A 22,005-nucleotide genomic window follows, 5' to 3' on the forward strand; every position below is an offset into this window, starting at 1 on the left:
ACAGTTGCCTGTATATGAGAAGTTTCTGTGCTGTCCCTTTCAAGAAAACTCTTATTTACATGCACCATCCCAAACAGCCTGAATAAAGAGCACCACTGTGATTTGACTTGCATTCATTCTGCTTCTGTAAGCTAACTAATTTTAACTTTTCCCCCTGTCCTTGTCCCTTAATTGCTTTGGGGGCATCTATTAGAATGCAGGAAACACAGACATAAGTGTCCTGAAAAATTATCAAATATACCACATAAAGGTGGCAAATCCATAATTGTCAGAATAGAATAAAGATACATGCAAGCAAACTGTGTACTGTTACTTGAGCCGTGAAGGATACTCACTTCATCTTTCATCGGGGAGACAGACTTTCAGCTGTGCTTTTATAGGTCTTAAGTGCTTATGTAAGAAGGTACATGATTGCTCTTCAAGGATGAGGAACTCCGGACTTTCAAGTACATGTTTTACCAATTTAAGACACATTGAATTTCTAAAAAGGGTAGTTTTAAAATCATGAGGAAACCTCATCAATTAGTCTGTCTGTGTGCTGCTGTACTAACAAATGTCATGTCATAATAACCTGAAAAAGACAGCAGCTGGCAATAATATGAATCTTAAACTTTCCTAGTCTTGCCAAAGGTATACTTACTTCACTGTGCTTCAGCAGAGGCTTCCTGGTGTCAGCAAGATAGTTATTTTATTTGAGTACAGAGTGATATTTCTTGTATATTGCAAAGTCACAGTGGAACGTGATTAATACTCTGTCTACTTAATGACACATTCCTGGTCATGAAAATTTAGAGACAGACCTGGGCAAGACATAAGTGTTCTATTGGTTTGATGTGTTAGTTCAATTATGATTTTAAGAGTGTATTGCAGAAGGGCTGTGTTGAAACAATAGAGGCAAAAAACTTATGTCTTTTGGATTGTGCAAGCAGTTCGTTTATGTTCTAGAGATAGTGACCTTTGTAATGTGGATCCTTATGTTGATCTGACTTTTAGCTACTTCAACTGCCTAGGGTGTTAGCCTTTAAAGTGGTTGTTATGTGCCCTTGATTGAATTTATCACATGACAGTGATGCAGCATGGCAAAATGTCAGCTGGTAGAAAAACCTAATGTTTCAAATGAGAAGAAAGAAAGCAACTGAATTGGCAGGGAGGTGGCTTGCTTTTATTCTTTAACAAATTATACACATTTTGAAATTACGTTTTAAGAGAACTGCTAGGTCAAAAGGAAACCAAGTTAAACCATGTACCAGTTAGCAAAACTGGGTAGGAAACAACCTTGTTCCTTCTTCTGACACAGGATAACAGAAGGGTCTTATTTTTTTTAAAGACTGATAAATCATGAAATAACTTTTTAATACAAAACTTCCTTAAGGTCCAAGCTTTTTGTGCTGGGAGTACCCCAGTCAGTATGCTAAACAGAGTATCTGTACATGTGTAGTAGTACAGAGATGTGCCTGATCAGCTAAGAATTGCTAAAGATCCTTCTGTCACAGTACATTGTCACCAGCAGTAGATCCTTAGGGGAGTATGCAAGAAGAAGTACTTATAGAGTGATACTTCCTCAGAATACTCTCTGTGACTTAGCCATTTGTGAGCCAAAAGGTATGATTTTGTTTTTAATAGTCTTTAATTCAATACCTTTTAAACCCATGTAAATTCTCAGAATACATGGTTCAGGTACAGTTAAACTGTAGAAAAGTTTGCCAAAAGAAACTATGAACCTTCATTTTGTAACTTTGTGTTAATTTGAGTTCGTATTCGAAGTCTTTGAATCTGAAAATAACTTTTATCCCCTGTTTGATTCCGTTGATTTTCCACTATATTCCTTTCCAGGCAGAATGACCTTAACCTGTTCAATAATTGTTTGTGTGGAAGCTAGTTCATACCTTTGCTCAGAGTTGGTCTTACTTTTTCCCACATCAGCTGTAGAGTTTTTGAGGCATGTGCAGATCATTCAATACACAACAAACTAGGGATTAATATAGTGGCATGATGATGTTTTTAGTTTGTTTTTAATTTGTTAATATTTTTCACCATCTGAATTATCTTATCCTGAAATTGATCTGATATCTTTATAGAACTGCTATGCCTCCAAGATCTCATTTTGTAGACAAAGTAGGGATTTGCATCTCCCATTCCACCTGAATCAATGAACTGAAGACTAACTGAATATGTAGATTTGTCTCTTGAACAGAGAGAAAAATTGTACCAAAAATAAAATCTTCTTTTGAGACAACAGTATGGAGTTCAGTAGAAACATGTTTAATTACAGCTGCTTATGGCTTTTGACAGACAACCTAAAGAATGAAGCACAAGAAAGAACCAAAAATTTCAGAAATGCCTGGATAGGAATAGCCTGTTGAATAAGAGGTCAGAGACTTCCCTGTGTGTCTGAGACAGCTGACAAACTTAGAAAACCCAGGAACTTCAGGCAGGAGATCTAATTGTTTTTTCCATACTACCCATAGAGAAAGCTGGGCTAGAGAGACATAGAAAGTCTTTTTTCTTTCAGTCTGGGAGTAATCAGTGCGTAGTATTTTCTGGTGGTGCTCCTGTCTAGTGCAAACTAGTCCTGTCGTAGTTTCGTGAAGAGAAATTTTTACAGCTACAGAACCCACTTGTGCCTAGGTCACCAACATAACTGGAGACAGCAGGTCCTCAACTCCCAAATGATGATATTGAGGAGTATTGGGATATGACTCTTCAATGAAATGCAAGGTTGAATCTACAGTGGATGCAGACCTGTTACTTGAAGAATTTGCCTAAAGAGATGTCACTGAAGTTAAATTATTATTTGAAATCACAAAATGCTCTCTTGTGCTGTAGCTTTATTTCCTGTTCTTCGTATAAAGAAGCAATAAGGTGAACTCAGATGGGGAAACAGTAGTATTATTAACTCCTGCTTTGAAACTCTGTATACTATATTCGTGGACCTGAAGTGATCCTGGTTTTGTTTCACAAATACTGCAGTGTTCTGTTGTCTGCCTGTTTCCTTGGGACTTCTCATCAAATACTGATCCATTGATTTCTATGATAGTGGCCTAAAACTAATTCTGCATTTTGAGTACTATACATTGCAAGAGAAACTTTAGCTACCTTCAGTGCTAATCTGATTAATTGTGAGTCATCTTAATTGCAGTGACTAATAGTTAAATAAAGTTAAATAATTCTGACATATTTCAGCAGATGCTGAAATATTCCTTTCAGCAGAAATTCATGCCCTTGTGCTGTACCTCTTCTGTGCAACACTCATTTATAGTGCCACTATAAACCCACAAAGACCGAGTGTGCTCTGATTTCTCATTTTGTTGCCACATTTAGAAGAAATGTTAATACTGAAGCTTAAGGAAATATTAAAATACCTCCACCAGGATGAGCCACTTGGAACCCAGAAGAGACCTAGGCTGTCCTACACTTCTCCAAGGTGATGCTTCGTAACTGGGAAGATTTGTCTGGCCTCTCTAGGGCCATGAGATAGCAGTTTCAAGATAAGGAGTTCAAACACAGCCCTGAGCAGTAACATCTAAAAGTCAAAAAAGCATCCTAAGCCCACAGTGAGAATAGGCCTTGTCATGTGAAGCTGATAAATAATTGTGTAGAATACTCTCTGTGGGCAGAGAGGGTGATTATACACCAATGTGTATAGGACAGGGACTGATGCAGGGAGTGTTGTGTGAACCTTCCAGTGTGAACATACTGCTCTGCTTTAAAAGCAGCTATAACACAGAATTCTCACCTTGAGCTCAGGTAATCCACTGACTCACAGCCACACTGGCTGAAGCAGGAGGTCAGATCCGATGCTGCAAGGGTTGAAGAGTCAGATGTGCCCAACTGTGCCAGAGAGTGCGTGGGGCAGAAGCCATTGTTGGCAGTCAAGCTTAAATACTTTTTAATCGATTGGACTCCCTAAGATGCCAGCTCAGGGATAACGATACCTGAGATGGGATGTGAGTCCATGGTTGTGCACTGCTCCTTCCAGGCACAATAATGCAATTTCTTTTTGTGGATAACTGCCAGTGCCTAGAGAGAGCAAGGAAGACCTCCTGTTTGCTTTTGATGATGGATCCCTGGATGGGATTTCCAGGGCAAAAGCTCTCTGCAACCTCCTTTGTGTTCCCAGGAGAAGCCATCTACCCTTCCCATGACTTGGTCCACAGTTATTAGCAATATTTTATACTCTGCTGGTACTATCCCTAACAGAGTCTTTAATTTAAGTTTTTTGTGTCAGTATGGAGTCTGCATGTAGCAAGAGAGAAGCAGAAGGAAGCAAAACAAGCAGATCCAAACCTAACACCAGGGAGGACAGGTGTAATTTTTCCTCACTTCACATATAAGAAAGTGAAGTTTACTTACTCTCACACACTTTCTCTTCTGTTTTTCTAACATTCTCTGTGACTTCTGTCTTCAGTCAGTCATCTGTGCTGTAAGATTTACTTTTGTTTTTTTAAAATTATAATTAGATAATTACAGATACTGAGGAGTGTCCTTGTCAGAGGAGTTCCTGGAATTAATAGCTTGTATTATAAGATTGAGAGTTGCTAAACAAGGATGACTAAAGATAGGCTTCTTTGTTTTAATAGAATTCCTTTTTTATTAGCAACAGTTTTTAAGAAACCCTATACCAAAATATGTATGCTTGTTCCTCAAATGTGTAGGCACCATTTGATCTAACTGCCCTGAACCAGTTTTATTTTTGCACTTTCTCTGAATGTACTGGTGGCTCTAATTCACTTGTAAAAGCCCTACATGTAGCAGAGCTTCCCCAGGGATCCCTGTGATGTGAACAACCTTGTGATGTGGAGAAAGAGGGGTCCCTCCCTCAGTGGGGCGATAAACATTGTGCAGATGACACGTATGTTAATACTGTCGTTAACAATATTGTTAATTGTCCTTCTACAGTCATTTCAAATTGCCATAAATATTGCAAAGTATTTTTCAAAATATTCCAATTTTATTGAGTAGCATATAAACACAGAAGTCTGAAGTTTTTTGCCTCAAGTGAAAGACTTGATACTGAGTTAATACATTAAAGAATTTAGATCAGTTCTTCTACAGACTTCCTATATGTTTATAAGCAAGTCACTTGAGTTAGACAAGCCATGCTCTCAGCTCGGATCTTATGATTTCAGATGATTATTGACTTCCTACACTTTCATACCCTTTGCTACAGTTTGATTTGCCAGTTCTGTGATAGAGTTAGACAAAGTGTGTTTCAAAAAAGTAATCATTTTATAAATAAAACTAATTTAAAGGAAATTGTCAAACTTTCGATCAGACCTTTTTCAACTATTCTGTTGAAGGGGGATGATTATATCTATGTAATATATTAAATGCTTATGTTGTTTTAATAGCATAATACTATGTAAGGTGGTATTATGTAGAGAGTGTTGTGTCCAGTACTTAAAAGAGGCCTGCAAGAAAGATGAAGAGGGACTTTCTACTAGGGCATTTAATGATAAAACAAGGGGGAATGGGCTTTAAACTGAAAGACAGTTGGTTTAGGTTGAATATTAGGAAGAAATTCTTTACTGTGAGTGTGGCGAGGCACTGGAAGAGGTGGCCCAGGGAGGCTGTGGATAATACATCTGTGGAAGCATTCAAGGCCAGATTGGCCGCGGCTTGGAGCAACCTGGTCTAGTGGAACGTGTGCCTGCCCATGGCAGGCAGGTTGGACCTAGATGGTCTTTTGAAGATCCCTTTCCACCCAAACCATTCTATGATAGACACACATGCCTGCAATCTAGTTTTTAAACTGCAGCTTTAAGAATGCAGTGTTTCTTGGTAACTGATGGATACTATAAAAATCCATATATTAAAAATACTGAAGTCACTATGGACACAAGTGACTGCAAAATTATTGTTCAGCTTTTCTCTATACTTCCCTGAATTTACTGTCTTCAGGATGGATTCTGTTTTGCAGAAGGGATGAAAATCAGCTTAGGAAAATGTATGTAAACCAGGGTGAAGCAACATAGTAGATGTTTTTGTCATAATAGTTTTAAGGGTTTATATGAAATAGTCAAAAAGATTGAGGGGAAGTGAGTGAAATCAGAATGGGTTGGAAGAGAGGTGTTGACTATTTAAAACAAATAATGTGTAAGAAACTGAGGTGTTGACAGAACTCAGTAGTGCAGTATGGAGTGCTTTATCTTACTGCTCCAGCTTTTGATGTCAAGTGATTACTTAAGAAACTCTCCATTTACTTAAGGAAATACCTGCCTCTTAGGACAGAAAGAGAAGCTTGAAATATGAGCCAGAATTCTGGCATGTAGATATCAAATGAAAAGGTCAAAGTACAGTGTTTTAAAAAAATCAAGCCATTGTCAAGAACACTATTTTGTATCTTTGAATTCATGTGACTGGCTCTAATAAGGAGGTGTTGGAGCTGAAAGCAACATGGCATCAGTAGTTTGTGCATTGGTGAGATGAAACCAGGGACATAAGCTGGAATACTGTTAAGGTGTACATGAGTAGTTCAAGCATATGATTACAGAAGTACACCAGCACTGCAGGTGCTATGGCAATTATAGATGGGAAGAAACTCTACTTGAATGATGCTGATTTGACACCAGACAGACTGATTTTACAATTTCTTGCACGGTGCTTCAGATGCATCTGTTCACACAATGTGTTCATCTCTTGGATGAATGTGGAGCTGCTACTTCTTGCTGTTTGATGTATTAACTCCCGCATGCAAAAAAGCATATGTGTGCTGTGGCTTCTATTGTAGCAATTAAAGAAGATCAATGAAACCTTCCCCAACTTAAAAGCTTATTCAAATAGTGTGTAACTGTTTGGATAACCTTATATCCTTCAAGTGAATTACAGTGAAAAAAGGCAGTTAAATATACATAGACTGCTTTTCAGATTTTACAAAGAATGAGACTAGTATCTGAAGATGAGAGATGGTGTTTACTCTGGGCACAGTAATCTGATGCATTTAATATCATCATTTTTAATGTCTTTCCTTTACAGATTTTTATTTTGTTCCTGCCTAACTAGGGTAGAGAAACTGCCTTGAATGCAATCATGACATAAATATTGTTCTGAGTAGCAGCCACTCTGTTGCTTCTCTGGGGAATGATTATGGTTGTTAAACATTAATTACCCATTTGTAGATACTGCTCTGAGCTACTGATGGCTGGGGCAGGGGTGAGTCTGCTAGACATCTTATTAGTGGTCTTTCTTTCTTGACTAAACTTCAAATATTCCTTTGAAGAAAAATGGGTGGAGTAAAGACATACTTTGTGTGTCTGAAACCCAGTGTAATAAAGTGCTAAAAGTCTGGCAGGTTGTTTAAAAATAAAGTTTTAACAAGTCTTCCATGTTAAAGGAGCATTCATTCTAGGAATTGCTTCTCAGACCACAAAAATAATCTGTTCCCAGGTTATTCACTTTTATTCAGCTAAGAGAGTTGCTGACCAAAGGTGGAGCTGTGGGAAAGACCACAGCTTGACAGAGAAAGCAGTGAACTGAGGTTAGAATATGAGGAGGATCAGATACTAAGTTAGGTAAAGGTGAACATTCAACCTTGTTATAGATTGTCGTTTTAGTTGGTTTACTTGACTTCTTCCATCACATTTTTTAAATATCTAGTCTGACAATAATATGCTGTTACCACACATTTAGTAAAATAACCCTTTAGGAGATTTAAAGAGGAAGCCACTGCATAAGAGATTATGGTTTTTTTTAATGAAGGTGATTTGGGGAGCTTGTATAAATCATCAAACTTTTAACAGTCAAAAAACCTCTTTACCATATAAAAAACACTACTTCTATCAAAAGAGCTAAACAGAAGAATGTTAACAAAAATTTTTTCACTGAAACCTCTATTTGTTTTTCTTTCTCAGCAGATGGAGATTCTTGAAAAATAAAGGGATAGAATTAGAAAACAAAGATAATTTACCTGATAAAGTTAATGATGAAAATATACAATTATTGTTGTAGAATAGAATCTGTATTTTCATCTATCACAACAGCAGTTTTGAATGACCAGGATTGTTATGCAAGGAATTATAATCAAGTCTAACTGGTTCTTCTTGAAAATTCCAAGATAAATAACCAGGTAGTGGGCAGTGCAAGCTGCATTCCTGTTGATGAAAAGTGTTCTGATTGCAAAACTAGAGCATTTGATTTTTCTAGGTGTTGCATGTCTGCCTGCCTGAGTTTTGGCTTACTCACATGTGACTTTACCACTTATCCAGGATAAGTGGTAACTTAAGGCATATTTAGAATAGATACTGATTTTTGGCACGTGATATAAAAAGAACATTTCATTCCTATGTCTTACACTTGTCCAGGCTTTAACTCCCAAGAAGTAAAAAGATTATTCTATATAGTAGGGCTTCATGTACTATTAAGGGATACTTCTCAAGGATCCTTTTTGTCTGCAGATGTAATAGAAGTACTTCCCTTCTGGAGTTCTGTCTGTCTTTGCCTTCAGGGCCAAATTCAAAAGATGTCTAGCTCATGGAATAATTTGGTTATCAGCAAGTATAAGTGCAATCTGCCATGAGGAGACAAGGCACATTTGTAGCAGAGCAAATAAATTAGGATAAGCTTCTTAACCCATCTCCTTTGAAATGAAAGTTTTATTGGAGTTGTCATTTTATTACGTGTCAAAGGATAATTTAGATAATAAGACTATGCAGTGTTAGTTTTCTCAAGCCATTTTTTAGACCTTTTCACACAGTTTTAGCAGACATTTTTACATGTGTTCCAATAAGCTATCAAGCTATCCTTGCAACAATTTTCTGGATCTACAGAGTGAGCTGTGTGAAAAGTGTAGGTGAACGTCTGCAGGGTAGGAGAAGGGGACTAGATTGTGTAAGATCCTTTCTTTCTCACTTTTATATGATTTTTTTTCCTTTGAAATTTTAGCATTTTTCTGTTTGCAGTTTTATATACTGTTTCTTATGTCATTTTACAAAACTTTTGATAATTGGTAAGATCAGTAGAGAAATATGCATTTACTCTTATTCACCACTATAGTTTTATCTTAAGGAGTATGTTTGTGCCCTAGCCAAGGAACAGAAGAGGGGCTGACAACTTTTATTTGGTTGTCTTGCTGTGACTGTGTAGTTAACTCTCAGACTGCTACCTATCTCCTCAAGTCATGCAGACAACATATGAGTGAATTAAAAGTGCTCTTTGAAGTGACTAAGATGCTTTTAAAATCAATTGATGGCTTTAAATAATCTGTTCCATAACTAAATCCCCAAATGGGCATTGTTGCTAGTTAGAAATTATTACAGTCCCTATTAGAAAGATTATCACAGTTCAGAAAATCGATATGATTCTGAGAATACATGATTGTCAATTTAAGATTCAATTTCAGTAAATTATTAAACTAACAAAAATACTTCTTTTTTTTAAATTTAATCCTGAAATGTGAATTATGAAGTTTTTGAATTTTTTCCGTAGAATGTAAATAAAATTTTCTTACAAAGACTCATAATCTGTGCATTTGTTTTCAGTACACATTTTGGAACTTCGTACCAAAAAATTTGTTTGAGCAATTCAGAAGAATAGCTAACTTCTACTTTCTCATCATTTTCCTTGTTCAGGTAAGCTATCTCCATTTTTCAGTAAGTTCCTGGACTCTTTCTAAAAAAGAGAGGAGTTTAAAAAGGTTTAAAAATTATATGGTTTTGATGACTAAGAAGGTAAATGGTTGAGCCTGGACAGCCCTTTACACTGATGATGTGACAAAAAGAGTCTTATTTAATTTCCAGGTTGTAAATGTTAATCTAATATAATGAGAGTTTGATACCATCACTGGTTTGATGGGAAGACATGTCTTGATAAAATTTAAAAGAATGAGTGTCATTTTTATTTTGTACTAAACATCCAGATCAGTAAAACTAGTATTATAAATTATGTTGGTGATAAAGTTTTGTTAGTTTTGCAAAACATGATATTTTATAAAAATAATTCCTTGGCATCAGTTTTCCAATTGTAGTGTCATCAGGGTCTGTAGAGAAATCGAAATATAGATACTGGTATGATGTTTACTTAGGTGGGGTACATAAATACTTGTTTTTTAATTAGTACTATGAATAACTAGTGTGTTGCTTTCTAGGTGTCTTCATTCTGAACCTTTTGCAACCACTTAAATGTGCGAAACAGTAAAAATCTTACTAAATGAAACCTGTATTACTTTGCATACCAGATTCTGTAGAAAGAAAAGTAATGTGGATTCCCATGACAATTTAGATTTTGTCATTTGCACTCCCTCTCTGAATTGTACCTCTTTGTTTATGTTTGCAGAAGCCGCAGCTCAGTTTTCCAGGATTTACTTTTTGCATGCATAAGAACAGCTGTATTGTATAACATGTAAAGCCAGTGCTGTGCTAATTTCTAACGATGCTCCATAATTTTACCTCCAAAGCTACAGCTTTCCAGTCTAATACTTCCTTAAACTCTTGCAAGCCAATATTTTTGTGAGACATTAACGTCTGAATGTTAACATGATCTAACTACAGTGTTGTATCTTTTTATACCATCTAACTTTTAATTTTTGTCGCTATAGTATATATTCTTAAAGTTGTATCGAAGTGCTGTTCTTCTTAATTCAAGTTCCTTGCTGCCTTGTAACAGAGTGGCAAAATGATTGCTTGAAAGATCTTACTTGAAAGATTGACTGCTTACATTCACAAAAATATAACCAGAAAATATTTGTTCCTTTTGTTGCAGTTAATTATTGATACACCTACTAGTCCAGTTACAAGTGGACTTCCACTTTTATTTGTCATCACTGTAACAGCTATTAAACAGGTGAGTAATTTAGTTAGCAAAAGTAAAATTAGAGGGAACAGTCAGGTCAGTTTGGATCTGTCTAGGCATTGCCCCCTCCCAGCCTCTTGCCCACCCCCAACCTGCTGGTCTGGTGCGGGGGAAAGTTTAAGAGAAAGCCTTCATCCTGTGCAGGCACTGTTCAGCAGCAGGCAAAACACTGGGGTATAACCAACACTGGTTTACCCCCAAGTACAAAAAATAGCAGCATATGGGCTGCTGTGAAGATCCACTCTAGACAGACCCAAAACAGAGGATAATTTTGACTGTTCCTTAATAGATAACCAATTATCTTTGCAATCTTAATGCCAAATGCAGACTTCATGAGTTTTCAAAGAAGCTGTGGCAAGTTGTGATTCTGTTTCTTTACAGTGCTAACTATACATAATTGAGTATATTCTGTGGTTGAATTCAGCTCTTCTTGTTGAGCACAAGTTGTGATACATGCAAGAACTACTATTTTAGTGTGGCTTTTCAACTATTAAGATTTGAAATGGTTAATTTTAAAGTGTTACTGTTAGTAATGACCTACCAAAGCCCAGGTTATGACATGCTGTGCCACTACTACAGTTCTGTCTATCTCCTTGGGTCTTTCTCCCAGTGACTGGTGTAGATTTTGGGACCTGTTTGAGGAGCTGTTCCAACCCCTGGGAGTATAATACACTAAAGTTTAAAGTCTCTTATGAGTTCCCAGATTATCTCTGGGAGTATTTAAGGAAGTGATACTTTTGTTCTATGTTGAATTTTCAAATGTGCTCAAGTGAATTAGATGTAAAAATGTTACGGACTACAAGTGGTATTTTCCATCTCTTAACCACTGGTGACTTTGTCAGTCCCAATCTTTATCATATGGCATCACCTTTTCAATGGAAAGTTCCAGATTCCCTGTCCTTTATTTAGTTTGTCTGTTTGTATGAAACACAAATTCATAGGATAATTGAAAATAAAAATAGGTTTTACTGCACAGTCTTTTGAAAAATTCTTCCCAACTATATATACTGTATATAACGTTAAAAGTTTTGGCTTAATTGTATGACAGTTGGGAAGTATGACCACCTCTAGTCAGGTCATCTCTTTATCATCTTGCAGGATAAAGTCCCAGTCTTTCCAGATCTATTTTGTACACTTCTATCTACTTGGCAACTGCTTTTATAAGTACTTTGCACTTACTCAAGTGACAATAGAGCATGAGCAAGAGATGATCACTTAAATATCATAAAACTGTTCTGCACATTGGAAACATCCCTATTCATCAAAATGTCCTCATTAAAGTACATAATGTTGTTGACCAGTGGTAATTGTGAATGCTCTTTTTCATAGATGTCCAGCATGACTGTAGTACTGATATGTATCACAATTCCATTTGTTCTACTGAGAATATTTTTTTCCTTATCTTGATCAAGGATAATTTTTAAGATTTTTCTTGCAAGCTAGAGCTATTCTGTGTCTTTGTAGCCAAATGTACACCACTGCATCATTCCATTTCACTCTTTTCTAGGGTTACGAAGATTGGCTGCGACATAAAGCTGACAATGCAATAAATCAATACCCTGTTCATTTCATTCAACATGGTAAACTGGTTAGAAAGCAAAGCCGAAAATTAAGAGTAAGTAACTATGATCTAACAGGTTTTGGGAGTCAGGCTTTACACACTTTACATGTAAAGTAAATTGTACAGAAATGTAGTATGATGATATAGCATTTATTGTGTTTTATGGAGATTAGACCTACAATATACTAATTTTTAATTTAATGCCTTTGAATAAAGTATTTTTATAAATTAGTTAAGTTTCTGCTTTCTTTGCCTAGTTAAACTCCTTTGATAAATGTTCCTATCGTTTTCTAGTTTTTAACTTGAAATTAATCTCATTATTTATCTTTACTCCATTTCTGTCATCTGCAATTATTATTGAATTATAGAATGGCTTGGGTTGGAAGGGACTTTAAAGATCATCCAGTTCCAATCCCTCTACCATGAGCAGGGACACCTTCCACTAAACCAGGTTGTTCGGAGCCTCATCCAAACTGATCTTGAACACTCCCAGGGATGAGGCATAATTACTATCATGCACATTAATAATTTATTAATTATGATTGTGACAGTCAATGCTATATATACAGATATATGCATACGTATATACACAACACATTCTGAATGCTTTCTTCATTACCCAGCAAACCACAGTCTCTTCATTGACCTTCTGAATGTTGCTACATTCCCTTCTTGAGATTTTGAGGGTTATTTTCAGAAATTAATTTTTGCTGTCTTTTTTTTCCCCCTTTTCATGAGCAGATTAACTTTTTATCATCATTTTCTTTAGAACTCAGAAAATTTGATAGATATGTGCTTGAAATTTTCTTATTTTTAATATGTTTATTTGCAGTATCTTTTTCTGCTCTGCTGTGTTTGGGCATAAAGGCATCAACAGTGCTCACAGCCTCTCTGCTGTGACCTTCTCTTTGAGTGTAATAGCTTCTGTCTAGGGCTTCTCAGATTAAGATGTCACATGCTGGGATTTAGTGTGTGTAACTAACCCATTAAATATTCCAAACAAAAAAAATACTGCATAACTGAGGTTTGAATTCAATTAGTTAATCTGTTGCCTATGTTTTCTTAATTTCTCCCCTATTCCTTGCTTTTCAGAGACTGTGTATTGAGCAAGTAAATGATAGGAGAGACAGATATAGGAAATATTTGCTTGGAAAGGGATATCTGTATATATGGGTAAATATGGGTAAAATTCTCTGATCTGTATAACATGAGAAAACAAACTAGATTTGTATAAAGGTAGACCTTTCTGCACCTAAAGCCTTTTGATATTCTATTAAAGAGAGGAAAAAGATTTGCTAAAAGAGGAGGTTTCTTTTTCACAGCAACAGAGAACGGTTGAGGTTGGCAGGTGTCTCTGGAGGTTATCTGATCAAACACCCCAGCTCAAGCAGGGCCACCAAGAGCTGTTTGCTCAGGACCATGTACTAGACAGGTTTTAAATATCTCCAAGGAACGAGACTCCAACACCTCCTTGGGCAGGCTATTCCAGTGCACAGTGAAAAAGAGATGGATTCCTCCCATGTTTCAGTTTGTGCCCATTGCCTCTGGTCCTGTGACTGGCACCACTGAAAAGAACCTGTCTCTGCTCTCTTTGCATCTTTAGCTGACATAGTGACAAATGTTGCTGGAACACCTTTTGTATTTTATTAAGAAGTTGCTATGTGCTAGTACTTTTATTTGTTTTGGGTTAAGGAAAAAGAGAATTTCATACCTGATAGTTGCAAGTACGCTTAATAGCTTGTGTTCTCCCCTGCCAGGTGTACAATCTGAGACTTTTCATCACTATTGGTTAAGAAAAGAAAAGAAAAGCCTTTTGCATATCTACAAATAGATAAATCTAATTTATTATCATAATTCTAAAATTTTATTTTAAGATGTTAATGTTGCTGATTTTTGTCAGGCTATTTTGCTTAACTAGAATTAACTGACTCCTGCCAGCTGCTGAGGGTATTGGAATTTACCTTCATAAGCACATGACAAGAACAATGATTAAGCTGAGTCTTATTATGATGAATTATGACATAAAAGTATATTGAACAGATGTTGACCTACACGAAACATTGCAAGAATTACATATTTTTGATGGTATTTTTATTGAAACTCTGATGTTCTTAAGATATGGAGTATGTCTTTGCAACTTGTTAATTTGTTTATAATTATTTGTAAAAGGTAACCTCCAAAAATGTAGCAAATGCCTTTTTTCTCAAATGACTGATTTGCAGGAATATTTTGAATTTGTAGTTGGTTGGCTGTTCTGTGATACTTTAACATGCTGCAAAATACTGCCTATGTCTGCATGAATAAAAATTCATTTGCTCATCTGTAAACGCAAATAAAAACAGGATGGACAAATTCTAGTCACAAATTCTAAAAATGTACCCTGTGTTCATTGGCAGACTTGGAATTCTTAGCTTTTTCTATCTCACTGTAATATTTGGAACTAGATGCTTATCCTCAAGAACCAATGAGAGTAACTCACGTCTCCAGCTGGTTTTGAAACAGTGTTTTGTTGTATTCAGTCTTGAAGCAGGGATAATGTCTTCCATCTCTCAAACAATGTTGCAAAACTTAATAAGACAGTACTTGCAAAATGGTCAATCCTGAGAGGAGAGGTAGACTTCAGTCATTCCACAAGGTATAATTCTGTTTTTCAGAGATTTTTCTATAGTTCTTTGCTCTCTGGCAAAATCCTAGTGTAAATGAAAGTTAGTGAATTTTCAAAATATTTGTGTGAATCTAGGTTTTAGTTTTGAAATCTGAAATTTGGGCTGCTATATAAATGCATTTTATTTTCTTATGTTTTTTTCCTTAGGTTGGAGATATTGTAATGGTAAAAGAAGATGAAACATTCCCATGTGATTTAATATTTCTATCAAGCAGTAGAGGAGATGGAACATGTTTTGTTACAACAACTAGTTTGGATGGTGAATCCAGTCATAAAGTAATTAAATGTTCTACATTTTCTTGTTAAGGCAAAGTTTGCTTTTAGTTTTTTACACAGATCACAATATGATTTTGTGCTTATGTATGTGAGCAGATACACTAGTTTGCATAATCTGTATTTCTACCAGTTGATCTCATTTCTCTAAAAGTAACATTATTGTATGAAAAGTTTTAAAACATATTTATTTGTGATTTTGTCTGTGTCCAATCTGGGAATGCAGGGTTCAGAGATAGTGCACTAACTTTTTTGTACTTAAATGCTTTCACCATGACTTGATTTGTGAGTACACTGCAAGGTACTGGCACATAATCATAGAATCATTAAGGTTGGAAAAGACCATGTAAGATGATGCCCAAGTAGGAGCATTTACCGCTGCATCTTATTTGAACTATGAGCTCTTATGTAAAAGTGAGTAAATGTATTTCATGCCAATCTGAAGTACATGTGCAAATTACTGTCTTGTATATCTGTCCTTTTTTATTTATTTTACACCATTTTATTCGCTCCAGACTTACTATGCTGTTCAAGATACAAAGGCATTTCACAATGAACAAGAAATCGATGCACTACATGCTACCATTGAATGTGAACAACCTCAGCCTGACCTTTATAAGTAAGAAAATAATTTTTACCTGTTTCATTTAAGGTACCCTAGAAATAAATTATAAAAAATATCATAATGAAAAGATGCTGTCTGCATCTGTCAGGTTGGAGGGAACCCCAGAGTGAACTGGAAGTCAGGTTAGTCTTTCATCCATACTCCTTTTCTGGAGGTCATTCACCCTCAGGTGTGCCGACGGGTAGTGGTCTCCAGAGATCGCACAAAGCAATCCACTGGGGAGGGTGATGAAAATTTTAGAACATCAATTCCTTTTTAATCTGAAAATAGAAAAGAAATTAAGCTTTACTAATAGTTAATGTAGTTCTTGATGTTGGCACCCTTACTCAATCTGTATGTGAGAGAGCCCTATGCCACAGGCAGTTCTCAAGGAGCCTCCAGGGAAAGAGGGGGTGTTGTACAATGCGGAGAGGCTGCTTATGGCACCATCACTCATTCCTTTGCTTTCAGCATATTGCAAAGTATTGTAGTTTATGTGTGCCCAGTTAGGTGGATTTACAGATTATATTATCTAGTTTTAACTAAAGTAACACTCACAAAATGCTTAAGTGACTTAAAAAGATTCTTGTTAAGAAACTACAGAATGAAAATAATAACATTTGAGCACAAATGAATAACAAGAAAATGGCAAACACTTCTACTCCTGATATGAGAACTTTACCTTGTAATGTGGCTGATTAAGCTACTGTTAATTTAATCAAATTTGTCAAGAAGTTGGCCAGAAAAAATTTAAATAGTCAAGACTATTTGGAATACGGATTTACATCTACTGTTGTTAACCTCAGATCATGTGCTTTGAGATATTAGCTAATTATATTAACTAATTATAGCATGAAGCCATCATGATTAGCAGGACACTTAAAAACTAAACATGCAGAACATGAAGAAAAACTTCTGCAGTTGTTTAAAGTCATGCAATACTAAATATTTTACAAAAGTAGTGTACAAAATTTCGCTTGGTTTTTCTGCCACATTAAAAATAGCTGAAATAATACACAGAAAGCAATATGGTCACAAACAAAAATGTACTCTTTTGACAAATGTTGTTGGAAGATGCAGAGAAAACATTTCTTGTTTCTGAGGTGTGAAGGTACCTCTTTTCCCTGATCTCAGTGACCAAGAAACTGGTCTAAAAATCTGCATGGTAATAGATTCTTTAGAAAATCAAGTCCATCAAAGGCTTAGTCCTTATTTAAATACAAAGCAAATCATTGAAAGTTGAAGCTTGTGCTATCTTAGATGGTGGAATTTGTTCCAACAGCTGTTGACAAATGAATAATGAAAATGCTTGTTGGTAGAAAGCTTGAATCTCTGCTGATTTTTACTTGACACTTTCTCTCTCAACAAATCACAGCAGTGAATCTTTCTTTCCAAAGGCACATAGTATGATGTGTCATAACAGCCGTACATTGTCTTTAGATGTGGCCCTAATGTGTTGTATGTTCTCTGAGCAGACAGGTTACCAATCCAGCGAACCTCAGAGGTTCCCTTTCAGGGTAACAGGTCCACCAGCTCACCACAGTTTTCCTCCACCAATCAAAACACTAATGTTGGTCTTAATCCCCTTTGATTTGAGATACAGTGCAAATACAGTGTACTGAATCTGGCTAGAATGGCGTCAGTTTTCTTTGAATCAGTTTTTCTAAATAAAACAGTGTTAATAGCACACCAGAGTATTAGCTATTGCTGACAAATTCCTGCAGAGTGTCAAACTTTTTGTTCCTGGCTTTGCCTTTCCAGCAAATAGGCTGGGTGTGGGCAAGAGGCTGGGGATGGATGGCTGACCTCAGTTTACCAAAGGGATATTCTGTGGCAAGAAAACTGGGGTGGGATAGTCTCCAAAGTAGCTGTTGTTGGTGACTGGCTGAAAATGGGCATGCTGATGGGAGGTGATGAGTGGTTGCCCTTGTATCACTTGGTTTTTTCCCTTCACTTAATAAACTGTTATGGTCTTCCTTTTGCTCTTCCGATTCTCTTCCCTATCCTGCTGGAGAGGGAATGAGTGAGAGGCTAATGGGTGCTTAGCAGCTATCCAGTGTCAACCCACTGCATACAGATAAGATGTACTTAGAGATATTCAGAGGGAAAATTACTTACTGACTCTATGCTTTGGTTTGCTTTGGTGTTAATTCAGTTGTAGGCTTTAGATGTTGTAAAGGATAGTAATTATGCTGACTTATCTCAGGCAGTTTAGGGAATAAGCCTTCTTGCTATTTCTTGCTCATGAGTCTCCTTAGAAGATTTATCCCTAATTTTATAATCTGGTTATGTTTTTTTATATGCAAAATTTACACTGACTTCGTTAAATACTTTCTAGAAAATATTTCTCAATCTATTAGCAGTGCTGTTAAACTACTTGTATGTTTCCCTTTCAGATTTGTTGGTCGAATAAATGTTTACCATGATAGGAATGAGCCTACTGCAAGGTAGGGAAATCGAGTTTCTACATATTTAAACATTTTCACAGTTGAATAAATATCAATAATGAGACTTATCTTTGGTTCACCAGCATGGTGCTGCCTTGTCTTAATGATAGAATATTTTTCCTTAAAAGATTCCAGACTGTTATTTTATAAATCATAAATATTTCCTTTTCCAATCATATTTTTCTGCTTTTATATTTTTGTTTTTGTTCACTTCAATTTTATTTGAAATGTATTTAGTTTGTAAATAGTTGTAAATAAATAGTAAATAGTTTTTAAATAAATGTTGATAGGATCTTGACAACACTTGTACAATACTGCCTCATTAGCATGAGATCTTGGTAGTGCACTGAACAATACAAATAGTATCACTGGTTTATTTCTCTCATTTTTCTTCTTAGATATTGAAGAGTTTGAACACATCAAATAATCATGTTTAATTTTACTAAGGGTCTAAATGCCCATGGTGCTGTGCGTGCAAGGAAGGCAACATCCAGCTTGCTGTACCTGATTTTGTTCAGGTCCTTGCCACATAGAGGCAAAGCAATAGGATGGAAAGCTGTTTGATCTAGGGTGATACCCTAGATCCCAGCATATGGGGAGTTACTCAGTTCTGTCTCAGTGCCTTCCTCAGTCACAATCTGCTATAAAAACTGTCAATTGATCTGTGTCATTAATGTAACATCACTCCACTAGTTTCCTGGAACTAGTTTCAGGTTTTACATCAGAGTTATGGCTCTGGAGTTCTTGTTTGTTTAGAATTTGTGATTTTGGGTTAGTTTTATACCACAAGAAAACACTGGACTTACTTCTTATGGTTTTTTTCGTTGCTGTATGGATAGAATCTGATAATTCTTCATGCAGTCTTTCTATAAAGTAGTCCTTGGTTTTGAACACCTATGGTGATTTATTTATTACATATCATGCTCCAAAATATTATTTAGACTGCATGGGTATCCTTACATTATGCCTCAATAAGTTGCTTTACCTATATTCATCGACATGCTTTGAAATGTTTCCAAGAAGTATCTAAAGATACCTTATATGCCATTTATACTTAAAGTGGAAGAGTGTATTTTCCTTAATAAATAATTCTAACATACAGAGCACTATAGTTTATATAAGCCTAAAACAGACTTGAATCAGTATTTTTAAAAATAAGAACTGTGCAGTTAGGATGATGAGTCTTTATTTATGTCCCTACACATAGGGGTTTCAGGTGCATTGGTTCAAGATTTGCCTTGTGAAATTATGAGCTTAATTTTAAGCATCTGATTGTTTATTTTTAATTTTCAAATATTACCTATTCCTATTAAGTTTGTTAAACAAAATAAAAGTATTTGAATAAAACTAATTTCCTGGTTTACATGACTTTCACCAAGGTCTGATGTTTTTCTCTAAATGTTTATTTTCTAATACTTATGTTTTGCAGGCCATTAGGATCTGAAAATCTGCTCCTTAGAGGAGCCACTTTAAAGAACACAGAAAGAATCTTTGGTAAATATTTGTATTGACTGTTTGAATGGACACCAAATTAATAAGCAAACATGAAAAAAGGTTACAACCCTACAGTTACTACTGGGCATATGATTTCTTTTAAGTCACTTAATTTAAAACTTCTTAATAAGGGGTACTGATGCTGCATAGGAACACTTTAGCAGTTGAAAACTGTGACTGGAATGGGATTTAAATGCTGCTTAAAACTTCCCTCTAAGAACCAAGATATTAAAGCCATTTCTAATTTTGGGGTATCATCCAAATGTTTGTTCTTTTTCTTCAGACTAAAGAAAATTAAAGAAATGACAGAATATTATAATCTAGTGAATTGTGCTCTTATAAAGTTATTGTACTGTACAGTCTTTAGTAAACAAATTGTCTAATTTCAGGTGTTGCTATCTACACTGGCATGGAAACTAAGATGGCATTAAATTACCAGGCAAAATCACAGAAGCGATCTGCTGTAGAAAAGTAAAATTTCTATTATTTATTTTGGGGGTTGAAAACTGCATGCTTGAATGGTGAAAATGGGATTTATTTTTTTTTTTCTAAAAGTGTATGTTTCATTGATTTAAATAAAAAAAAAAGAGGTAGGAGTTATGATTTTGCTTCTTTCTGAATATTTTTTAGTTATAATACCAGTCATATAAGACCACATAAGTAAAGTGTCTCATGACTGAATTATTATTAATGTTAGATGTTTAACAAATAAAGCCATTTTAATTTAATGCCTAGCTTTTTAAGATATGACGTTTTGCTGTACCAGAAGACTTTTCTTTCACTGGTTAGAGTACGCCTACTGACAGTTTTCCAAGGCTGTGTGTTTTGTTCCCAAATCTTCGTTTGCGAAGACTAGCCATGAAGTGTTTTATTATGCTAACATTCAATGCTTTTCATTGCAATTAAGTCTTGAATTCAGTAATAATAACTTTTTTTATGCACTTCACTTTTGGTGAGCTGCAGTAACACAGTGCTTGTCTGTAGCGTGTTTTCCATGGTTTAGCTAAAATTAACAAGTTCCATATAGGCATGTGTAATGGGAAAGTAAGACACTACTATCCTTAAGAAATGAGCTGACAGTGGGCACTTACTGTTTTTACATTAGTTTATTTTCTAGTCCTACTCTGCTATCTGAACTCATCAACTCTGAGTAAGGGGTCCAACCTTGTAAAAAATGAGATGTCATTTATTGAGGCAAGATGTACTGACCAGCTGACAGCCCTTCTCTTATGCAGTGACTAAGCAATGACGATGTGTCTCTTTCTATTGTTATTAATGTGAACATAGCTTTTAGGTTGGGCCCATCATTAATAAAAGTATAATTTTAAATGCAAAATGTTCTTGTTCTTTTTTTAGATCTGTCTATTAAAACATTACAGCTACAAAGCAAAATGTTCCTGATGGTTTTATATTTCTATAAAAGTACTTATGTGAGTGAGTTTATATTGATTCAGAGAAATGGCATAAAAAGGTCTGCAGAGGCAAGCCCAGTTATTCTGTTATGACTCTATCTATGCAATTGTCTTCACTAGTATGCTAGTTTTGGTAATGTGTCACGCATTTTGGAAACAATTGTAGCAGTTAATATTTTAAATAGAAAATAGTCCTCAATGTTTTTCTTCATTAGAAAAAGACCGTAGAAAAGTTATATACTATCTTAGTATTGTTAAACTTGCAACAAAGGTTAGGCTGAAGCACAAGTACATTTTTTAATAAACTCTATAGCTTATATGCTAATGGAATTCTTATTTTGCCCTTTTTTTTTTAGATCAATGAATGTATTTCTTATTGTATACCTCTGTATTCTCATCAGTAAAGCACTAATAAATACTGTTCTGAAGTATGTCTGGCAGAGTGAACCATTTCGTGATGAGCCATGGTATAATCAGAAAACAGAACCAGAAAGGAAAAGAAATTTGGTATGGAAGTAAATTAAAATACAAAAAAAGTTTCTCTAAACTGCTAATTTATAAGTATTTACTGAAAAGTATATACAACTTGCTTACTTACCAGTCATAAATTTTTGCTTTTTTTGCTAACAATGGTGATAGTGTATTTGTAGAAAGCTTGTATATTAAATTGTTGCCCTTTAGTTGTATGTGTGAATTTAACTGATGAGAAAATGTCTGGCTTAGTATAGAAGGCTTCATGAAAGTGTTTTGGAGTTGCCTGTCAT

At 35.5% G+C, this 22,005-nt stretch overlaps 1 protein-coding gene across 3 annotated transcripts in view; it reads left to right on the forward strand.

Annotated features, from left to right (window-relative positions):
• Nucleotides 1-22,005, forward strand: part of ATP11A (ATPase phospholipid transporting 11A) — a 110,950-nt gene that overhangs the window by 53,907 nt on the left and 35,038 nt on the right. For all 3 annotated transcript variants that reach the window (XM_051772817.1, XM_051772818.1, XM_051772819.1), the window contains exons 3-11: nt 9,477-9,566; nt 10,696-10,776; nt 12,293-12,400; nt 15,159-15,287; nt 15,800-15,903; nt 18,285-18,335; nt 19,765-19,829; nt 20,219-20,300; nt 21,598-21,748. In XM_051772817.1, the coding sequence (XP_051628777.1) occupies nt 9,477-9,566; nt 10,696-10,776; nt 12,293-12,400; nt 15,159-15,287; nt 15,800-15,903; nt 18,285-18,335; nt 19,765-19,829; nt 20,219-20,300; nt 21,598-21,748 (861 nt within the window). The remainder of the gene's footprint in view (nt 1-9,476; nt 9,567-10,695; nt 10,777-12,292; nt 12,401-15,158; nt 15,288-15,799; nt 15,904-18,284; nt 18,336-19,764; nt 19,830-20,218; nt 20,301-21,597; nt 21,749-22,005) is intronic.

This window comes from Manacus candei, unplaced genomic scaffold, assembly GCF_025592945.1.
Source record: "Manacus candei isolate 608988 ecotype Guabito, Panama unplaced genomic scaffold, ASM2559294v1 h1tg000159l, whole genome shotgun sequence".
NCBI lineage: Eukaryota > Metazoa > Chordata > Aves > Passeriformes > Pipridae > Manacus > Manacus candei.